The following is a 23,063-nucleotide window of genomic DNA, read 5'->3' as shown; positions in this document are numbered from 1 at the left end:
GACAGTTCAGTCACTTTCTGCTGTGTCCTGCAGAACGTCTCGCAGACTCTTTCACGAATCAGGAACCCTGAGAGACCATCTCACCTTTAGGCAAGTTTAGCAGTCTTCTTTCTGTGGGTTCCTTGTGTCCAGTTTATGCAACAGTCCAGGCAAGAGCAGTTTCTTGCCCAAATGGCTAACAAACTCCATAAGTAGCCTCTTCGATGCCCATCTTCCTCTTGAAGTAGATTGGTGCTGCCAGGAGCAGACGTGTCTCATTGTCATGAAAAACCCTAAGTTATTAAAACATTAAATGCCATATTCTGCAGTCTTTGAAAGATATGAAGAATGCCTATCTGAAATATATCTATGCACATCTAGAAAATGACTAACATGACTACAAGCTTGACTATTAATCGATGATTATCCATTAACAACCTATATTTCCTAATTATACATTACATTCTTTAAAATGAACTACAATCACAATAGCTTAATCAAAATCAGAAATACATATACATATAACAAATTGACCTTAAAATCCATACCAATGCAAATTATTCATACAAATTATTCATATCTATATCATATCCCCCTTTAAATGTAAAAGAACATTTATAAACAATATTCGGGAAAATGGGCGCAGTTTTTTCTCTCCAAACTGCTTCCTGCTGAATGGGGGCGCTGTTATTTAGGTCTTTTATGGTGTAACCTGTGTGCTAGGTTCCTCTCAGTTGGCAGTTGAGTGAAGTAATTTTTTGAAGATGTTCATAGCAACCTTTCAGGAGGGCGTGGTCTATCATACCATATTGGGATAGAAGCAATCCACAGAGTCTCGTCCTCTGTGAAAACAAAAGAAGAAACTCTTTTCCAAAGCATCATGTTCTTAGATCCAAATTCTGAAGTCATACCATTAAGATGTCCATTCTGGTCTAGCCTGGCAGCCCATATAATGAAATGTCTCTCTGTATTTAGCTCCTTTACAGTCAAAAAAATCAAAGAAAACACAACAAAATACATAATCCAGACTCTCTGTGAATTTTCCATTTTTATGCGGCTTATTTTCATTCTATCACTTTACTTTATTCTGTCTCTTTAAAGACTTTAGCCTTTTTTTTTTAGGCATTAACTTTATTTTTTATATTTTCTTCTTCTCTCTCTCTCAAGCCTACATACATTCATCCAACACTGTGATTCATTTAAAAGTCTTTTATGTCTGAATCTTTTCTATTGTGAATCTGTAATTTTTTACTATCCAGGAGCATTTCTTAAAAGGTTAACCACTTCTTAAAATAATACGGTACTGCCTGTTTACAGCCAAGTCTAAACCTTAACTGCGCTGTTATCATGGTAATTACGATAGTTCCTGCCTGAGGTCAGCACAGTTTAGCATGGCGGAGCAGAGCCAGAGCTGCTACTGCCTCAGTCATTTGGTGTCCCTGAGCTGCACACAGTTACAGGTACACAGCAGTCCACATTAGAGCTGCACTCAGCAGTTTAATTTTGATACTGAGCGTGCAGCACAGAAACTCTTTTAATCCAAGTCACAGCCGAATCTGGCGCAGAGCAGTCTGAAAACACCTCTCTCTCTATGGCGGCAGGAATCCGCAAATGCTGTCCCGCTCGCCTAAGCCTGATTCCGCCATCTGCCCAGGTGCAGGCAGGGAGCAGTGAGCCATTGGCATGGTCTCAGAGTACTTTCTTTCCGATACCAAGCGGGCAAGGTTTTTAAGTGGATTTAGTGACCACGTTGGAGCGCCAATCTGTAGTGTGAAGCGGCGGGGCTGTGTCCCGCCACCCGGCAGCCGGCTAGCTTTACACCCGAAATAATTACACGGAAACTGTATTCTTTTAAAACACTGCCTGGCCCATTATCTGTAGCCTCTTATAGGCTAATTCTCATATCTTCCTTTAACCCATATTTAGTAATCTGGGTAGCACCACGAGGTGTGCCTTACCAGGAGAGATCTTAACCTGCGTCCATCTCGGAGAGCAGCAGCATGGAGCCTCACCACGCGACTCCCTGAAGCGTCTCCCCAACTCTACTTCCTTGTTCCCACAATTCTGTTCTGTCTACTCCACCTACCTAATTTTCTGTTCTTAAAGGGCCAAGGCAGTTTTCTTTATTAATTAACCAATGAAAGAAACATAGACAGATAACTCTCCTCCATCAGTCTTCCCACCTCTGGCTCACCCTGCCTTTCTGCCTCCTTCCACGTGGTCCTGAGCTTTGGGGATGGGGTGAGGTCAGAGTTGTCCCGTTTGTGACTGAGCCCTTCTCAGTCACTTAATTCTCTGCATTTTGACCAGTTGTGAGTATATGTGTTAGCCGTGGTCTGTCAGAGAATCGGGCTTCTCTGAGGAGGTCTGCGATCTGTCCTAAACTCCTGGCAGAGTTCTGCAAATTTAGAGGGCAGTTTGATAACTGTGTTCATATACAAAGCTAGAGAATGGTAGTAAGTTCAACCCTGGGCCTGAGAGTACCCAGACCACATTTTATTTTGTGTCAGATTTAGAGTAAGTACCATGCATGTTTCCTTTTGTGGAGTGGGCCTTAAATCTAATCAGAAAGTGGTTGGTTACCTCCATAATGTTAATACCAGTGGACATGTCTTGACACAGTAGTAATTATTGTAGTTCACAGAGTTCACAGCAGAGTCAGACTGGTGATTACCCTCTCCCTGCAAGAAGCCTGCATAGCACCTTCCAGTACTGTCAGGGCTAGCCTGCTGGGAGGAAGCTTCCTGATCAGTACTGACGTGCTAACTCCATGTCCTGTGACCAATGTGTATGGTGTCTCCAGCCATCTGGTCATACCATCAGGTTCTCATGGGAAACTGGGAACAGTGTCAGTAGCCTGTGTAGTGTGGTGTGTCCAGGACAGGCTTGACCAACGACTTGAGGGAGGTATGTCATATCTGATACTGGCCTCTTTATTTGACAGCATATGGCATTGACCATAATACATTGTGTAGGATAACTCGCATTAAAATCAACCAGGAAGCTTATAAAATGTGCATTTCCATATGGCCTCTTCAGCCATCCTTAGAATTAGTTATCCCATCCCTGACACCGTCCCGCCCCTCCCCACAGTTAAACCTTTCTCTCCTTCCTATCACCTGTGTTCTACTCTCCATCCATGAGATGGCATCGCTCCTGGTGCCTCGTGTGTTCCTGTGGCTCTAAGAGAGGTTCCCCAAATCCATTTCCCCCACAAGTACACGTCTAACCTTTGCTTGTCTCAAGTTTGTTCTTCCTGTCCATTGACTAGAGCAGGTCCTCCCCGGCCTGACTCATGCAAGGGAATGAGCTGGAACGGTGTATTAGCAGGCACAGTACCTATATTCAGGGTGGAATAAAGAATTGGGGCCAGATTTTTATTCTACCACCTATTATATACCCGACTATCTTAATTTTGGTAGTGAGAGGCCAAACCAAAATAAACAAATGTCAAAGTTATAAAAAAGGAATATGGGATTTAATCTGTCTTAAAAATTTATTAATGGAATATGAAAATATATTTGATGTATAGAAGACATTAATTCAGAAACAAAATTTAATGTTAAATCTTTACCTGATCTCAAACTGTATGTAATAAATATGGTAAATTTGTCTTTTGGCTTCATCTTCTTTCTTAGTTTGGCATGTTTGTTCTTTTATAAATAAAGTTTTTTCTTTTATTTATTGTTTTTATTGAGCTCACCTCCCTTTCCTCCCCTATCCCCTTCTACCCTCTCAAGATCCCTACACTCATAATTTACTCAGGAGATCTTGTCTTTTTCTACTTCCCATGTGTATTAGATCCATATATGTCTCTCTTAGGGATCCCCTTTGTTGTCTAGGTTTTCTGGGGTTTTTAATTGTAGGCTGATTTTTTTTTCTTTGTCTAAAAGCCACTTATGAGTGAATATATATGATGTTTGTCTTTCTGGGTCTGAGTTACCTCAATATGATGTTTTCTATATCCATCCATTTGCCTGCAAATTTCAAGATGTCATTTTTTCAGCTGTGTAGTACTCCATTGTGTAAATGTAATTTTTTAACATAATTTTCATTTACCCAATTACATGTAAAAATGTAAATTGTGTAAACAATAATAGAACAAAATTTCACAGATGTGGTTTCTGGTTCACATTGCAGCAAACCTTCAAAAGACTACTGTGTGTCAAGTTTGGGCGTGGCACCCAAGAATGCCCACAAGCACCTAAATGGCCATAGAAGCATCTCTCCTCCCAAGGGTATGCCTGTGTGAGCCTGGATGCTCTTAGGGTGATGTAGTTGACTGATGCAGATGAACACACCAATCTGCTTCCTTCTTCCATGAACCAAAGACACTTGCCAAATTGGAAGATAGTACCTATGTTCTTACTGACTCTTCATGGAAACAGAACTTTTTTTTCATTAAAACACTATTAGAGTAAAAATAAATAAAAGGTATGTACAGAACAATAATTAAAATTTTCTCCAGTAAACAGTCTCTGACATAAAGCATGGATTAACTAAACCTCTTAGTTGGAGACACTGTAGCTTGTTGGCACCAAAGGCAGGGTAAAAGAAGTAGTCTGAGAGAAATAGTGTTTGAATAGAGACAGAAATGTCCCTCCTTATTCTTGCTTGGCTCTTTGCCTACCCTCTTCAGTGTCCTGAAAAATGTTTGCTTAAATATCAAACCTTAGCACAGTAAAAACAAAAATTACTTTGCATGACTCTGTGGCAGCATTGATATGAAATGAGGAAAACCTCAAAAGGCAAAGTGGTGAATGTTAGATAATAAATATTACTCATTTTTTATGAATGTCTGCCTTGTTGTTTAGGTACACTAGTGTTTTCTTTGTACACTTTCTCTCCTCTCTCTCTCTCTCTCTCTCTCTTTCCCTTTCTCCCTCTCCTCCTTCCCTCCCTCCCTCTCCCTCTCACTCTCCTTCTCTCTCCCTCTCTCTCTCCCTCCTGTCCTCTTTTTATAGCCTGCTTGGAGGAAGACATAGAGGAAGTTTGACTTTCAAGAATCAGTAAGAGTTAAATAAAAGCAAAAAAGAAGAGAGTGCTTGCCCAGGGATCAGCCTAGGTGTGCAGAGTGCTTGCCCAGGGATCAGTGTGGGCATGCAGAGTGCTTGTCCAGGGATCATCATGGGTGTGCAGAGTGCTTGCCCAAGGATCAGCGTGGGTGTGCAGAGTGTTTGCCCAGGGATCAGCGTGGGTGTGCAGAGTGCTTGCCCAGGGATCAGCATGGGTGTGCAGAGTGCTTGCCCAGGGATCAGCGTGGGTGTGCAGAGTGCTTGCCCAGGGATCAGTGTGGGTGTGCAGAATGCTTGCCCAGGGATCAGCGTGGGTGTGCAGAGTGCTTGACTAGGGATCAGCGTGGGTGTGCAGAGTGCTTGCCCAGGGATCAGCGTGGGTGTGCAGAATGCTTGCCTAGGGATCAGCCTAGGTGTGCAGAGTGCTTGCCCAGGGATCAGCCTAGGTGTGGTGCTAATGAGGTCCAGGGGGTCAGGATTCAGACCTCTTGAAGTACACTGGACAGAATCCACATTGCAGAAACCCTCTTGAGAACCCACAAGAAGTGTAGGGTCTTTGTAAAGGTCATGTGAGAGACTGAGGTAGCGCCAGGATCCAGCCCCCCCCCCTTCACGATAAGATCTTGCAGGTGTGCCCACCTGGGAAGGGCAAGGGACAGTCAGCTGAAGGCGCATCTTGGAGTGGGTTCTGGATATTGGGGGAGGGCCCTTTGTATGTCTTGGTCTTTGGAAGGCTTTTTATCATGAGGAAACTGGAGAACTAATTGATAAGCAAAAAGGTAGTATCACCTGTAGCATCCCTGTCAAAGTTGGATGTCACTTGTCAACTGTAGTGGCAGTATGTATCTAAAAAGTGACCCAGCCCATGGGATGGGACCTCTTAGGTGGGATGTACAGTGTGCCAGTATTAGAGCCGGATGGACGGACCGCCTCCTGTGTCCACACTGGGTGGAAGTGTTTGAGGACTGCTCTTTGGAGTCAAATGGGTGCAGTTATGCTAGGCACTCGGAGCTCTAGCTGAGAAAAGGGCTAAGTGGCGTTTTTCTGTCTCGTGACCCCTCACTTTGTGGCTGTTTAATGTCCTTTTCCTCCGTGTAAAGCCGCCAGGTGATGCAAAGGAAGGATATGTGAAGAGAAGGAGCCGCTCAGAAAACAACCACCTTCCAAATGGTAGAAGGAAGCTGAAGATGTCACACGGGTGTGGTGTAGAAGATGGTTATTACTCCATGTCTGGACTGTCACGTGTGGGACATGACGATACATTCTCCTCAAAGACACCAGAGCAGTATCATAATGCAGAGTATTCCATTGGAGGCCTGGAGCCACAGCAGTGGTAGATGATGTGTTTAGCACATGACCTTGGGGTCACCAGTCACTAAAAGATAAAGCTGGGAAACATGGGCACAGTCACACTCCTTTGATTTTATTTTTTATTTTTTTATTTATTTACTTTCTTTCTTTAACACTTGCCAGTAGAGGTGTTTTATTACTTCGACCGCATCTTCCACCTGCCCAAGTCTATGGAGATTCAGGTGTGTGTCTTGGCCCTTGTGATCCTTCCTTTAGCCTGATATACCCTATATATGCCTGATTCATTTTGAAAGAACATGGCTGTGTATATGTCTCACATTGAATACTTTTTGAATAGCTTCTTGGAACAGGGATTATTTCCAACAAGAAATTGTGACTTGAACATCTTCTACTGCCAAAGCTGGGAGACTTTTCTGAGTGAACCGATGTCTATAGATCAGGAGAAGTTTCCCTTCAGAGGGAATAGATGTTTCGGTGATGCCATAATTGTTTCTCTGGCCTATATCCAATTCTGTTGCTTACTTTACGAGACGCCAGTGTATAGCACTGCTTATGCATAGAGATGTGAACTGTGTGTGTCTCTGGGCCTTACAGTTGATCAGGATGGGAGAAGTCCAGACATCAGTGTGCTAAATAATGCAGGGGTCGAGACTGTAATTGCATGCACTCACAGCTAGGCACTTGTGGTTCACATGCATTTCTTGCAGTTGCAGCAGTACATTGCATGTGTGAGTCAGTAGGGGCTGCCTCAGCACAGCTGCCACATTGCAGGCGTTTGTCAGGGCTGGTGCCTTGCCTGCCAGCCTCTCAAGGCTAGGGTCGCATCCGGTTCATCTTTGGTTACAGTGACTGCTTGCTGTTTGTTGTGACGGTGACAGGTGTTAGTCGGAAGGAAGGCAGAGCCTCCATTCTGTCTGGATCATGACCATGGGATGCTGGCGGTGCCTGGGTTGCTGGAGCCCACAGCTCTCGTTCCACACTGATGCCGCCATCAGAGCTCATTATCTCTGTCGTGTCTCCAGGGTGGGGCTCTTGGCACCTTTCTCTCAGTGTTGTTTTTTCTAAGTATTTATTTATTGACAAGTGAATTTTTAGGTAGCAGGTGTTATTTCAAGACAGTGTCATTGTGTCGTGTGTCAGGAAACGCCTTGAACTGATAACTTGTCGTTGCTGTCGCCTGGAAAGCACCCTGTTTGGAGTGACTCAGGACTGGACCTGGCTTTGGGTTCTGCCTAACCTTTCCTGCCTGTTAAGTCTGTGTGTTTTTCCCACTTTGAGGTTTTTACTAGTGTAAGACCATTGCCTCCATTTCAGAAAACAAGTGCACAGAAAATATTGATGGACATTAGTATATAAACTCTATATTGTAAATCAAGGGAATCCCTTTAATTCTTGGGCAGATATCCCCCCGCCCAGCATTTTATCGTTTGAAAATTCCAAATATGTTTACTGCAAAGTCAAGCTGTTTGCTCTGCATCTTGAAAGAGTTTTAAATCACTCATCAGCCAAATAAATGGATGTTTAAAACCATCCTCGGATTTATTTTTTTAAATGTAAATCTTACAAAGTACCTTGTGGGCTCAAGCTGGACATCCCATTCAGTGGCTCAAAAGGATGAGTCAGCAGCACCCGCACATTCAGTTTCTGTAGATTCCACTGTGGAAGGCTTGAAAGGCAGAGGGCATTCTGACCTCCTTTTGTGAGCAGTGCCTTTTTTTGCCTCTGTAAACACAATTTTACCTTTCTGTGTGGGCCTACCATACCAAAGACGCTCTGCTAGCCCAATGGGCAGGGCTTTCCATGCCTACTGTGTGTTTCTGGTGCACTGTGCCAGGTGCCTCGATTTCCCAGGATCCCACAGTTCTCTTGGGGGTGGTGGAACACCACATGGGGAGGGGAGTGAAGGGAGGAGAGCTAGGGGTGGGGAGGGGAGGGGGAGGAGAGCTAGGGATAGGGAGGGGAGGAGATCTGGGGATGGGGGAGGGGAAGAGAGATGGGGATAGGGGAGGGGAGGAGAGGTGGGGGTGGAGGGGAGAGCTGGGGGTTGGGAAGGGAGGGGAAGAGAGCTGGAGATGGGGAGGGGAGGGGAGCTGGGGATAGGGAGGGGAGGGGAGCTGGGGATAGGGAGGGGAGAGGAAGGGAAGGGAGCTGGTGATGGGGAGGGCAGTGGAGGAGAACTGGAGAGGGGAGGAGAGCTGGTGATGGTTGTCAGGTTGTTTCAAGCCCCATTCCAAGCTTGAAATTGATTGAGCATCAGCATAAAGACTGTGAAGACAAGAGCATCACCAACCGTTCTTCTAGTGCCTTAGCGGCATCTTAGGCAGCTCAGAGTCCTCAGCGTCTCAGCAGAAGCCACAAAGCTGCTTTATGCCTGGTGTGGGAAGTTTCAGACTCTGGCCACTCCTACATCTTGTTAGCAAATAGGTCACAGGTCAGGAAGGTCGACCCACGTTTAGGGAAGAGGAAATTAGAGTCCATTTCTCAGGGGGGCAGTAAGGAGGGATTCGTGACCACCCAGACCAAGGTCCTTGACAGGAGAGCCTCCAAGGGAGACCTTGAAGTGAAAAGGGTGGAGGGACATTGGGTATCCATGGCCGATGACCAATACTCCTGTTCTGTTCTGTCTTTGATAAAACTTCCTCCTGGGCTGTATCCTCCTACCCACGCCTAAGAAGGGTGGGCTCTGGTAGGGGTCCCACCCATAAGCCTTGCCTCCGCCTTCTTCATGTCCCACTCTGCAGCTTTCCCTTGAGCAGTCATCTTGTTCATCCTCCTGATGTTTGCCCCCTCCCCCCACAGCAAAAGCCTTTGCCACCAGACCTCTGACATCTGCCCTCCTTTGTGTTTTCTCAGAATAACCTGGAAGTCCAGTGCTTATTTCACTCACCCTCACCCTGGCCAGGCCAGAGCCTCTCTGATTTTTCCCTTCTCTGCCTACACCATTGAATTGTTCGGAGTTCGAGGCATGGATCTGGAGCCCGCTCCCCAGGGTGTGTTAGAATCTCCGGGGTGGAGCTCTCCATATTTGCGTAAGACTCCCTAGTTTTGCTGATTTTTACACCACCTCAGGACAGTGCTAAACCTTTATGGGCCCTAGCCCATTTCCACTGATTGGCTTTGCATCAGTCTATGGAATTTCCTGGGTTCCTATAATAAGTGAGCACCCTCTTGGTGGCTTGAGACAACAGCTGTTGATATTTTCAGTCCTGGAAGGCTTGAAGGCTTACATCAAGGTGTGGACAGGGCCCCATCCCTCTGATAGCTTCAGGGGAGATCCTTCCTTGTTTCTTCCAGCTCTCGGTGATTCCAGGCATTCCTTAGAGTGCTTGTATAACTCTGGGCTCCCTATCTGTCTACATTGTCTCTCCCTCTGTTCCCCAATGCCTCTTAAAGATTCTTGTAATTAAAGTTAGGTCCCCCCCCACGATGCAAGATGACTTCATCTTGAGAACCTTTGCCTTTTCTGAAAGGTCCACTCACAGGCTCTAGAATGTGCTTATACATTTTTGGGGAGGAGAGGGTAGCATCCATCTTCTGCCTGACCCTTTGGCAATGATGGTGCTCTCTGTGATCTTTCCACCAATCCTACTAGTTCACCTGCACTTTGAACCCTACTTGATGAATCCTATGTCCTGTCGCTCTGAGTAAATCCTGCCAGACTCCCTGGTCTCCTGCAGAGCCCTTCTGTTGTAATCCCACCTGTCTGTTTTCCCCACCTTTCTTTCCACAGCTTCCCCACTTTGGGAACACAGAACTTGGAACTCCCTCAGCCCGCCTTGCTTTGAGTGTACTTGGATTCAGGACAAATCCAGAGCGTCTTTCCCTGCTCTGTGATGGTTGCCCCGTGTGTTTGCCACACTGTTGGAGCTTTCGTTCCTCCTGCACAGAAGGCTCTGTGAGGGCAGGAAGCTGATTCTCATTGCGGCTCTAGCACCGGGCACTATAAATATTGAATGAATGGCTTGGGAGCTTAAACTAATTAGAAACTCGTCTCATCTTTATCATTGCTTTCCCGCCTCTGTTTTGTTTCCAGTACGATTTTTTGCTTGTCATCATCTAGATACATTAAGTAGGCAATCTGTCCACACACTGGTTTGTTTGTCTAAAGTACAGTATCTGTTCATCTATGCACGGACACAGGCAATTGAAATTAAATTGTTTCTGCATGTGTTGGCATTTCTGGCTCCATCTCTTTGGGCTGGATATAACGTTGAGGCTGTAAAAAGAATCTCATGAGTAAGGGTTAGAGTACATCCGGATCACCGAAAGCCCTGGCGAATTCTGTTTCCCTCACGTTGGCTTCAGTCAGAATGTGACATTCCCCTAGCTCTGCGTTTATGCGATTAGGCCACCCGCAGAAAACAGTCAGTTGTCCTTGTCCCAGTTTTGTGTGTTCTAGGATGAGGGTGTTGACCAGATTAGACCAGTGTAAGGGTCCAAAACAGGGAGTGTGCCGAGTCTCACATGTGAGGGGAGGGGCCGACTGGGGAGAAGGGAATGCAGTTGGGAGCACTGGGCCTGCCGCTCACTCCCCGCCTGGGCCCCTTCCAGACCGGGACCTGGAGCCTGTGGCAAATGAGGAGAGCATGGCACGGGAAAGCTTGACGGGACTTGTCGTCTGTCTGGTCCACAGCAGTGGACACGCTCCTCTCCTCCAAGTTGTCTACTGTCTCAGCTTTAATTGGTTCTGTGTTTCCTTTAATATAGACTGCTTTTTCAGAGTGTGGTGTCAAAATACCCAGAAGTGAGTGCTTGACAGTAGTGATTGCAGATTCATGGAAACTGTACATTTTTCTGATCTTGCCTCAGGGAAAAAAGAGAGGCCTAAAACGTGAAACAAATTATTTATTTAGTCCAGAGGCATCTTGAGGTAGCTGGTTCCTTTCTGATGGGCATGGAAACAGATTATAAGCACAGTAGAAAGAGCTTCTGTGATGAGTTGAAACCACTGTCTGGTGAGGCTGTTGACTCAGCTCTTAAATATACACCCGGACCCCTTTGTTCCAACTGCTGCAGTTCCCAGGGGCCTCACCCTCGCACACCACACCTCTCTTCCTGGATAAGGCAGAGGAGGAGCAAGCCACCAGCCCCGTGGCCTTCTCTTTGGTGTTCTCAGAGGACTTTGGAGCAGCTGTGTTTATCTGAGTAAATTTATACGACTCCCTTTCACTCCTCTTGAGAGGAGGTTCTCCGTGTTGCCAGCAAAGAATCTTAGTCAAATCCACATGGCCACATGGGATGCTGGTTAAAACATTCAGAGATCAGTAAATCTATGGTTAGCACATGCAGTTAAAACCAGACTGTCAGCTGTAATCCTGAATTTCTTTAAACTCTGTCATTAGCTAAATGTAAGAAATCCACCCAGGGCTTGTTTACTTGCCAGTCTTTCTGAGAGCGGCTAAAATGCATGGATAATTTGTACAAGCTGGTTTTTTCCTGTTAAACCTAGCAGTATAGGGTTCAAACAAATAAGAATGCATATAGGATTCAAAACTTTTAAGAAAGTAAGTAAGTAAATTCGGTCTTTTTGCAGAACAGATCGTAAAGAAAGCATTAAGATGATTTGAGAGTGAGAGATGAGTTTTAATTAGCATACTCGTTCCTAACTAGTTCATCTGAAATGTTTCTCAAGTGTTTCCTGAGGTCTGTTAGAACGGTACATGCTGGATCAAGCCAGCACTCATGTGGCCTCTGCAGACTTCTCGTTTGTCTCTTCCGAAAAGGATCCGAAGATTCCGTCTTATAGAGTAGGAACCTATAATTACTTGTGCATCACTTTTCAGTGCAGTCTCTGGAAGCCATTTGGTTTTTGTTACAGCTGAAGTCTACTTGCAGTGCTCTCCCTCCATGGGGGCTCAGTGAGCAGCTTTCTCACCTTCCCGCCCCCTTCTGCGAGCCTTCACCCTTGACTCTTTGAAAGTTTGCAGACAAGTGAGTGTTTCTGTTTCTGTTTCTGTTTCAGGTACAATGGTGCTTTGCCTAACGGTGACAGGGGCAGGAGGAAAAGCAGATTTGCCCTCTATAAGCGGACCAAGGCCAATGGTGTCAAGCCCAGCACAATCCACGTGGTCTCCACACCCCAGGCATCCAAGGTAGGCGGCCGTGGCAGATGGCGTGTGTGTGCACCTCTGGTCTCCATGTAGGACAGAGCTTTCCGCCATGTCTGTAGAGCTGAGTTGTGCACTGTGAGATGTGTAGCAGCTCCTTGACCTGACCCAGTAGGTGTCCACAGCCTCCTCTTCCTGCTCCCTGTTGTGAGTGCTCCAGCATATCTGGAGACCTTCCAGGATGGCTGGGCAGGCGACTCTGAAGTCAGCGCCTGTTTTAGGGATCACCAAGTTACCGCTGGGTTTGAGAGCTGTGCGATGCCTTTTCTCTTATGGAATTTTTTGTATTAAATCTGGGCGTGGTGAGATCTGTTATTTTCCTCCTCTCACTCAGCGCAGCATGTTTCCACGTTGTCTGTATGTGACTTGGAATTGAGTTTGCGTGATTAATATGATGTAAAGTGCACAGGTCTAAGTGACAGGGATGCTCATTGTGCCTATGTCATCCCAGTATGTCTGTGTAGTTTGAACAAGAAAGACCGCCTTAGGCCCATAAATGTAAATGCTTGTAAAGTTGGAACTACTTGGGAAAGATTAGGAGGTGTGACCTTTTTGGAGAAGGTGTGTCACCGGGGGATGGGCTTTGAGGTTTCAGAAGCCCACACCACGCCCAGTCTTTATCTCTCTGTGCTTGCTGCCTGTGGATCAGGATGTAAGCTTCAGTCACTGCTCCAGTGCGGTGCCTGTCTGCTTCCTGCCACGATGATCATGGTCTAACCCCTAACACTGGAAGCAAGCTCCTGATCAAAATTTTATAAGAGTTTTGTGAAGGTCATGGTGTTCCTTCACAACAATAGAACAGTAACTAACACAGAGTTTGAAGTAAATAGAATGTTAAATTTAAAAAAAAAAGGATTAAATCATGTGTTCTCTGATACATAAGCAAGAGAAAAATCTGAGTTTCTAGACTGGTTGTCAATATAAGTTATCACTATGACAGATTTTTACATATTACACTCTTGACAAGATTTTTTTCAGTAAAATCAGTTCTTTGCTATAGAATAATTATCTTTTTGATAATGCATGATGTTTCTCATGGCCCTTCTGGGTGTGTTTGTGATTACGGCTTTGAACAGCCTGGACAGATGAAGTGCTGATTGTATTTTTACTGGACACCAACCCTCAGAGAACATGACGACGCTTCCTTGGAATCAAGTGTGGCCTATGCACCGCTTTAGCTGGTCAGCCTGCGATCACTTGGGTATTAGGAAATCCTGAAGCAGTGCCATCGAGAGAATCTGATAAAATGTTCCAGCCCAGATGGTCTGCTAATAATTACCCAAGAGTTGAGAAAGGTTAATGTTGAGTGCGCATGTTTTGGCCACAGAAAGCCACAGTGGACGTTGGGCGAAGAAATGACATTTTATAAGTAAATCTACCTTTACCAAGATCTGAAGAAAGAAAGAGACTAGCAACAAGTTCTTGGAAAGTCAAGGACACTGGAAACATTAGACAGAGTCTGTATTAGTTACTTTTCTCTCTGACAAAATGCTTGACAAGTCAACTCACTCTGGCTCACTTTCGGGAGACGCCAGTTGATGGTGGCCGTGATGGCATAGTGATAGTGGCTCAGTCACTGGTGGCTAGATTTTGCAGTGTAACCTCTTCCCTTTATGGTGGGTCAGGAAGCAAGAAGGGATTGGGGCCCAGGCTGAGTGCAGTGTCTTTCACAGGACTGCCTCCAGCAGTCCAGCGGGCTATGCCTCCCTAAACCACACCATATGCTGGGGACGACACACAGTGGCCTGTGAGGGCATGTCGAAGTGTCTGCTGAGGAAGGAGAGTAAGACAGACGTTTGAGAGCACGTGACAAGTGCTAAAAATATTCCTACAGTATAAATACGGTCTTTTTAATTTTACATAACCATTGGCATTTATCTCCCATTTCTTCTTATTCTATGTACTGTTTATTATTTCCTTTTGAAATAAGGAATTTTATGTTAATAGAATGGCCGACAAAAGTTACAGAAAGCTGGGGCTGTGGCTGGGTAGTAGAGTTACTTGCCTAGCATGTACAAGGTCCTGAGTTTAGTACCTAGCAACACACACACACACACACACACACACACACACACACACACACATTTTAGAGATCTTGCTTTGACGACCCAGATCATCCTCTGATACAATGTAAAACTGTAGCTCTGGGCACATGGGCTCAGTGGCTCTTCTTTACTTGTTCTCTGCCTTTCTTACTGCCACGTTTAGTTTTTCTTGTTTTACTATTTGCTTAGATTTTGTTCAATAGATTTAAGGCAGGAATCTCTTAGTAGTTGTCCGGTCTGTTTAAACACAGTATCCACAATACTAAGAGTTGGGCACACTGGGTCTTGACCCTCTTTTTAATCTGGAGAAAAATCTTTTTTCCTCAGCATCTTAGGATACTCATTTGTAAGCTAAGCAAATGGACAATAAGCAGGAGCCGTAATGTACTTTGGTTGTGAGCAAATTCTGGCTATAAATAAATAAGTAAGAAGGGCAAAAGTAGAAATGTCATGCTAGAGAGGGTGCAGGAGTCAGAATCAGGGAAGCTGAGCACCCAGTGTTGTGAAAGAGGACAGTGCATACCCCAAGGAAGTTATTGATACGGCTGCTCCTCCTCCACTATGTAACTCTCACTACTGAAGATTTGTATTCTCAGAAGGGGATCTGATAGCTGAGCCTGATTCACCATGGCCAGGTAAGATGAAGATACCAGGGACACATGTGCGTGTGTGTGTGCGAGCATGTGCAGGGGAGCCACTGGTCATTGTGGCCTTACTCATTTGTCCCACTGCCTCAAAAGGCCTTGTACCTAGTAAATCCAGAATATTGTTTGCACTGTGAAAAAGGGCTGAATCTGCTTCCCACCATCTAGGGAGCTGGACCTCAGTCCCAAGCTCTGGCCTTCTGGGACTTCTCAGATGTACACCGATGTCTGTGTGGCCATGCCATTCTTGCTGCTGCATTTTCTCTGCTGGCCCATGCTGCTTCTGAGTTCCATTCAGTCACGAACAGAGTTTCTTCATACTTAGGTATTTAACTGAATCTATAAACCAATAGGCGTTGGCTGACAGGCAGTACTGGGAAGCTGAACTCCCAGCTCCAAATGTACCTTTATGATTATTATTCTTTCCATCTCTTTTAGGCTGTGGCATTAGACATACTTGGTTCTGCTGCCATTCCTGTCTTCTCTGTTGACATTGCTGGTTTACCTTGTCCATGATCCCTGCTGCCTCTTCTGACCTCTCGTTTCCTCTTGTGCATTTCAGTGTTCTGGTGTCTGTTTGGTATTTCTTTTTGGAGACAAAACACAGATATTTCTTTGACAATGGTTAACAGCAGGAGATAGGGCCTCTTAGTCACCCATGGATGCCAGCATCTCTGCTGAGGCAGATTCTGATGGCAAGCCTGCTTTTGTTGTATGATCTCTATTTGTATAGCCCTTATTAGTGTGCATATTTGTTCTTGGGATAATACAGGTATTCTCTGATTACATGCTGTGCTTAGAAAGCATCAGGATCAAAAGTCCTGCTTTACTTCTGACAGATCTGTGACATAGGCATAAAGCCTCATGATTTATTCACCCATTCATTTATTCGCCAAATATTTATCCAGCACCTTCCACGCCCAGGCACAATGCCAGGTATTGGATAGACTGCCTCGAACAAACACATCGGCGTGGAGCTAATCGGGCAGTGTTGGCAAACAATGGAGACTCATTTGAGTACATGTGCAGCTGTGCCCTGTGAGAAGCGCTGGGAGGAAAAGGCACAGATGTGGACCAGGTAGGCAGGGAAGGAGTCTGAGCAAGGCCATAGAAGCCGCAGGCTGACTAGGAAGTGTTGGGGTGGAGCTGACCAGGGGAGTGAAGAGATCAGGGCCTAGCTGGAGGAGTTGATCTTTTCTGAGTGGGAAACACTGGGGAGTGTCAAGCCGAGGGAACAGCATGACAGCACTGAGAACTTACTTTTTATGACAGGAGGAGACTGTTATGCTGTTACTCCACCAGTCAGGAGCATGGTGGTCGTGATGGTGCCAGTCTCTGATAAGGGGTATTTTACTAACCACATGCTAAATTTAGCAGCATTGCTATGGAAAACTCTACCTTAGTTTTTCCCTTCTTAGTTTATGTTTTACAGAAATCTCCTCTTGGGGATATTTTCACTTTCTAAAAGTAATTGGAAATCACATTTATACCTAGTGTGTTTCATAGTTAGCATTTAAGTGATGGTTAGAGAAAGATTAAGGCTGTTAATACACCACGAGTCCAGGGCTCTCTTTAGTTTGTGTCTTTATGTTGCTGTGAGAAGGTACGTAAGTGCTTTCTGAAGAGATTTTTTGTCTCAGATGTGATGGGGCATGTATCAGTGAGGAAATGGAGCAGATGGGCCTGGAGCTATTCCTCAGAACACTGGTTCTTAAGAGAACGTACCCAGCCTTACCTACTCTGTCTGTAAAAACAGCACTCATCCCTTCTGAGGGTGGTGGCATCAGCATGGCCTGCCTTTAAGGATGCGCTGCCATTCACCATTGCTAGATCAGGAACCCAGCTGCTAGCACGTGAGCCCTTGGGGACAGACCACATCCAGACCACAGTGGTGTGTTTGAGTTGGTATAGCTCTAGTAGTTGATGCAGTATTCAAAGTCTTGTGTATCACTCTATGAATGTTACTGTAATTGTGGGAAGCCGTAAAACTGATGTAATTTTCAGCGTTAGCACCTTAGCTTGAGCTAGTCTGTAGGATTTAATGAGGGCCACTCTTGAAGCGTGTGTCTTCGTGGTCCTAAAAGGCTTAGGTGGACTCTCATGTGCCTCAGGAGAAGCAGCCGTCCATCAGTATTTGAAGTCTGCTCACTAATGCTGCTTTCAAATAGTTTGGCTTTAGATAGTATTGATTTTGGTTTCCTTTATAGCCGTTGTATTGTAATTCCTTAGTGTATACTCTTTTTATTTTTATTCTTTGGTGAGATAAGGTATGCTCTATAATCCAGATTAACCCCAAACTCACTGTCTCCCTGCCTCAGCCTCCTGACCACAAGTTGCCACACTGAACTCTGTTTAATATTTTTAAGAATTAATGAGTGAAATTATAAATGATTTAATGAAGTATTTTATTGTAATTCAGGCAACAGTGTTTTGATAAGGCTTTTCCATGTAGGTACTATAAGTATTCTAAATCTGTAAGAGAAGAAAAATTAAATACTACACTGCAGAGCTGAATATCTCTATCTCTGTGGGGTGCCTGCTGAGAACAAATCACCCCATTTCTAGAATGAGCATCCACTTATTTCAGTACAAGGATAGGCACAGTCAGCTTCTAAAACGTTGAAGTAGTGACTTGAAAAGCTTTTTATTAATGAGTGTTGATAGAGGGAAGACAAGAAACCTGTGAGGTTCCAGTGTGCTGTGCGGTTGAAATGATTTCCTGACAAAATATCCAGACTCCCAAACTAGTTCTTGTAGGAATGGATTGTGTCAGTGGAAATGCATGATCCTTATAGAATGAATCTACTGAGATTAAAAAACACCTTTTGGAAAACTTAAAAAATCAAAGCAATAAAATTGGAGTCATTATTGATGAGGCTTCAGCTATTTCACAGAGGTATAATAATTTACTTAAAAAGCAATATTGAAGACTTTGAAGACCGCATGATGGCCTTTGTTGATTTCATGGAGCTGGAGGGAGCAACATCTGAAATATATTAAACTTTATTGTGGTTCTCAGAAAGAACTGAAGAAGAATGGCTTCCGTGAGCCATGTTTATGGGAAGACGTCTGCATTTTGCACAGATGATGCATGTGTGGTGCTAGGGAGAAGGGTCCCTTATTGGGATGCCACCAGCATGGACTTCATTGACTAAACACAAGTAATGCAGTTAACTTTTAATAACGTCTTTTTAATTCATCGGTCCCTAGGACCTGACCATTTGTTTTAAAAACTCTGTATAGTGAAAGTAAAATCCCATCTAATATGTAACTTCCACGCTTAGGTGATGGTAGAAATAGCGAGCGTGTAAATCTCAGTGCAGTCAGGACAAGAGCAGGTGTGTTGGGTGTGTATTCACTGAGCGTAGGGGACTAGGAGTACTCCTCCAGCACTGCCAGGGTCCTCGTGTATAAGGACTTGTTTGCCTGCTTCCTCCAGCCAGATGGAGCCGTGGACTTGCTCAGCTTCTGTAGTCAGCTCCTAGCTCAGATGTTGAGTCATATGCGCAAGTGCTTCAAAGAAAGGATGACGCTAACAACTTGTAACAACTAACAGATGGCCTGGAAATAGTGGGGTGACTGAATGAATGATTGATGTAGCCTGCAACGCTTGAGTGTAGTTTCCTAATATGAATGCTAGGAAATATATGGGAATGTTTTTAAATATTTAAAAGCAGCTTCACTCATGATTTTAGGATTTGAAACAGCATAATTCTTTATCAGCCCTCTTCTGTGAGTCTTTCAAGTAAGTTTCAATTTATCGTATAATGTATCTTAAAATTAGAAGTCTAATTCATGATTCTTACATTGAGTACTTCCAGAAAAGTGATGGATTGATTCAGAATATTGGGATTTTCCTAGTTTCAGCAAGCAAATGTTTGTCACTAATATTTTGTGTATTCTCTAACACTCATTTCATATTTTCAAGTGCCAACAACAGCGTGTGACTCTGCCGTGTGGTGTGAATAGTAGAGCTCACACTTTCAAATAAGAGGGTCCCTTGTGTTTACTCTGACATGGAGGGTGCCTGTGCCTTAATCTCTGGGGTTGTGAATATGTTGCCCTCCTGGCAGAGGAACTTTGCAGATAGAATTAAGGCAGGAACTTTAAGAGGGATCAGCATGGATTGTCCAGATGGGCCCAGGGGAATCACGAGGCCCTTAACAGCGGAAGTGAGGATTGTTGATGAATGACAGAGAGAGATGGGGGCAGTGGGGCAAAGGGGACTTTGAGGGAGAGGAAGAGGACCATAAATCAAGGAGCCTGCATCCTCTAGAAGCTAGGGGCAGATCTGTCAGCCACCACGGAATGTAACTTCAGTATTACCGTCGTGGGGCTACAGGCAACCTGAGTGTCTTGGAGACAGTCTTCCCTGGGACTTACTCACTCCTTGATGTCGGCTAGTGTGGTTCTGGCAGGGAATCCGTGTGCCTGATGAGTACTGGTGAACAGATCTAAACGACAGTTTATGGTCTTCGGTGACTTGTTAGAGCAGGAAGGGAAAACTTACGCATGTTGTTCTATGGGAAATTAAGACAAAAATGCTTATATATGTGACTAGTTCTTACTCTGTGTTAGAGAAAACAAAGATATTGAGATTACAGAACTGAAGGGCAAGGAATAATTTTGGACCTAGACTATTAAAACAAGAAATTTTGATTCAAGCACTTGACATTTTTAATTATTAGTGTAATTATTTATATTACATTTATGTAATAATTAAAATTTTGACTCAGTGCATGTATTAGTTGGAAAAAATCTATTTGTGTTGTCCTTAAAGCAAAATTTTACTTATTTGTCTTAATATTAGTATTGGAGAATGTGTTTATCTGTAATTATGCTTTTAATCAAGTTTACTTGAATTATGACCTAGTCAGTCACTTGCAACCTCTGTTACAGACATTTAAAATGTCCAGAAGAGCTGCGTGAATTGACGCAGGCCATTCAGATGGGTATGCTGCCCAGGTTCCAGAATGTTGGCCTGTTGTTGCTGCAGGTAGTAAATTCCCTAGAGAATGGGGACGAAAGCTGAGGTTTGCTGCTGACTGTCCCTCCTCCCGGAAGTGTGACTTTGGAGTCTGTCCATCTCCAGACAAGCACTGCTGGGGTGTCAAGGTGAACTAGCACAGCTCTTGCTCATGTAAGTGGAAGTGACCAGGCTGGCGCGATGGCTCAGTGGGCAAACTGCTTGTGCCAAGAACAAAGACCGAGTTCAGATCCCAGTACCCACATAAGAGCCGGGTGCAGCAGCGTGTCTGCACATCTGGAGCCCTGACAAGTCCCCAGACTGTGCCAGCTAGCCAGTCTGCTGAGCTCTGAGCTTTGGGAGAGACCTGTCTCAATAAATTAAATGGAGAGCAATAGAGGACACCTGACGTCAGCTTCTGGCCTCCATGTGCACACTCACACTTGTATATAGCACACACATGTGCTCACAGCACACACACACACTCTCTTACACTCATAAATTTAAAAGATTGAAAAAGGGAGTGGCCTTGTAGCTGAATTGACACCACCAGTGGTTTATGACGTCAGGTGCTCTTTGGAGTGCTCCTCTGCAGAAGATGGCTTTGACATCTAGTTTGTTTGCAGAGGTGGTTACGGTAGCATGCTGTAGGTGCATGGAAATGAACTCAGTGCAGTTCGTTGACTGCTTTGGAACCGCTGCTGCTATTTTAGACACATCTGCACTAAAGTGCACTCTTCCTGAAGTGTCCCGGCATCTTTGGATCCTGTGTGACTGTGTCCATCAGTAGTTACGTCTGGGTGATCGTTTAACTGCATGTTTTAGTTACGGAAAGTGTGGCTGCTGGGACCTTTGCTCTTGTCTTACTGTGAGAGGGGATGCTTGCTTTTGTCTTTCTGTGAGAGGGGATGCTTGCTTGTACTTCATTCTCTTCCCTTTTCCAGCTGCCCCTGAGCCCTCTTCCTCTCTACTCCTCAAATGGCCTTCCCCTCAGTTTTGTGTTTTTGCCAGTAACATCCTCGTTTGTTAAGATTTGCTTCAGTCTTAAGTACTAACTTGTGCTCTGGTCTCTCAGGACTCTCCTCTCACTCCTGGTCTCATCAGAGGTCCTTTCTGAGCTCACAGAGGGTGTGCATTGACGCTGCCTTAGAGTTTGACTGGCTGTCTTGCCCTCAAAGGCCAGAGTGCATGCATTTCTGCTCTCCTGCTGCCTAGCAGGGCATGTTCCATTCTTAATCAGATATATTCTTACCTGTCGTGGGCCTGTCCTGGGACAGCAGGTTATCCTAACAGTCTGCCAGCTAGTAACTAAAGAAATACTTGGAATAATCAAATGTCTGCTATGTGGTAGTGATAGCAATTGGCTAATGTGCAGTGATATTGGTGAGGTGGTCTCTGGAAAGAATTACTCATAAAAAAGTCATAATGGGCTCTGGTTACATGAAACCTAGCACCCAGATTTATTTACTGACTGTTCAGTTGTATGAGAAACTTTTAGCTAAAGTGCATTGATGAGTTAAAATCAAAACTGGATTTGAATATATGCTTTCTCTGTGAACTTGATACTTTAAGTTTGTCATTTTCTTAGATCCCAGCAGTGAAGCATTAATAATGACCAGTTTCTGCACCATTGAGTGCACTCACTATATAGCTCAGCACATCTCCTCGCTGGAGAATGTGGTCAGTGATGAGGATTTTGGGGGAAAGCCTTCCTAAGGGATGATGCATGTGGCCCAGCACGGCTCTCGTTGCTCCTGTGCTCCGCTGAGTTCCTTTCCTTGCTCTTTGAACAGAGGAGGTGTTCTGCACTTGTTTTTCCATGTAGAGTCACACCTTTGTTAAACACGAGCAATTAGATATAAAAAGATTTTTCTGAGTTGGTCGGTAATGCCTGGGTGAAATTGTTAGCTGTTAGCATCCTTTCCCACAAACATTTGAAAATCATATTTATTCGTGTACTAGTTTTCTACTAGGGTTTTCTGAAGGGACAGAACCCACAGAATGAGGATTATTGAAAGGAGGTTCCTTAGGTCACCTTGCATGGCACCATGGCTGGAACACGCCTGAGAGGCAGAGTCTGGCAGTTGCTCAGCCCATGATGTCCAGAGCCTGGATGTCTCAGCAGTTCCAGTTTGGAGCTGAAGGCCTGGAAGATTCCTGGGAAGTTTCTGGTCTTCAGTCTGTGGGGAACCTGAAGAAGCTGGTTCTGATCTCAGGAAAGGGGCACAAACAGTGGTGACAACAGGATACAAGGTGTAAATGGAAAGCCTGCCTCCGTTTCCCAGCCGCCCAGACCTGAATAACCACACAGAAACTGTACTAATCACAACACTGTTTGGCCAATAGCTTAGGTGTATTCCTAGCTGGCTCTTACATCTTAAATTAACCCATTTCTATTAATCTGCATAGCACCATGAGGCTGTGACCCACCGGTAAGGTTTTGGCATCTTTCTCCTCTGGCAGCTACGTGGCGTCTCTTTGACTCCACCTATTCTCTTTCTATATCTCTTCCAGTCTGGCTTTATTCTGCTCTGATATAGGTCAAAGCAGCTTCTTTACTAACCAGTGGTAATAAACATATTCATAGTGTATGGAGGCGAATCCCACACTATAAAGGCAAGCCAGCAGAAACACACTTCCTCCTCCATCTTCCCTTATCTGGGCTGGAAGGAAGTTGTGACTGACATCAGAGTGGGCTGTTCCTCTTTGGAATGGTCTGGCCAAGGAAGTCCCTCCCCTGAGTGCAGAGGTGCTGGCTTTTTAGTTGATTCCAGAACCAGACAACCAACATTAACTGTCCCAGTTATGTTCCTTTTGCAACCTAGTGTCTTAAATATAAGAATGTCATTAATTTTTTAAAAAATACTTACTTTGTATGTCTGGGCAGACATGCCACCGTGTATGTGTGGAAGTCAGAAGATGCCTTATGAGACTCAGCTTTCCTTCCACTCGAGGGTCCCAGGGATTGAGTCTGATGTCAGGCTGGGCAGCAAGTG

The 23,063-nt window shown here is 44.7% G+C and overlaps 1 protein-coding gene across 2 annotated transcripts in view; it reads left to right on the top strand.

Annotated features, from left to right (window-relative positions):
- The window catches only part of Peli2 (pellino E3 ubiquitin protein ligase family member 2), a 142,654-nt gene that overhangs the window by 43,232 nt on the left and 76,359 nt on the right, over positions 1–23,063 (top strand). For both annotated transcript variants that reach the window (XM_038310302.1, XM_038310304.1), the window contains exon 2: positions 12,268–12,397. In XM_038310302.1, the coding sequence (XP_038166230.1) occupies positions 12,268–12,397 (130 nt within the window). The remainder of the gene's footprint in view (positions 1–12,267; positions 12,398–23,063) is intronic.

This window comes from Arvicola amphibius, chromosome 13 (genome assembly GCF_903992535.2).
Source record: "Arvicola amphibius chromosome 13, mArvAmp1.2, whole genome shotgun sequence".
In the NCBI taxonomy this organism is placed as follows: Eukaryota; Metazoa; Chordata; class Mammalia; order Rodentia; family Cricetidae; genus Arvicola; species Arvicola amphibius.
The sequence above is the reverse complement of the archived record's forward strand: the minus strand, read 5'-3'. Positions and strand labels throughout refer to the sequence as shown.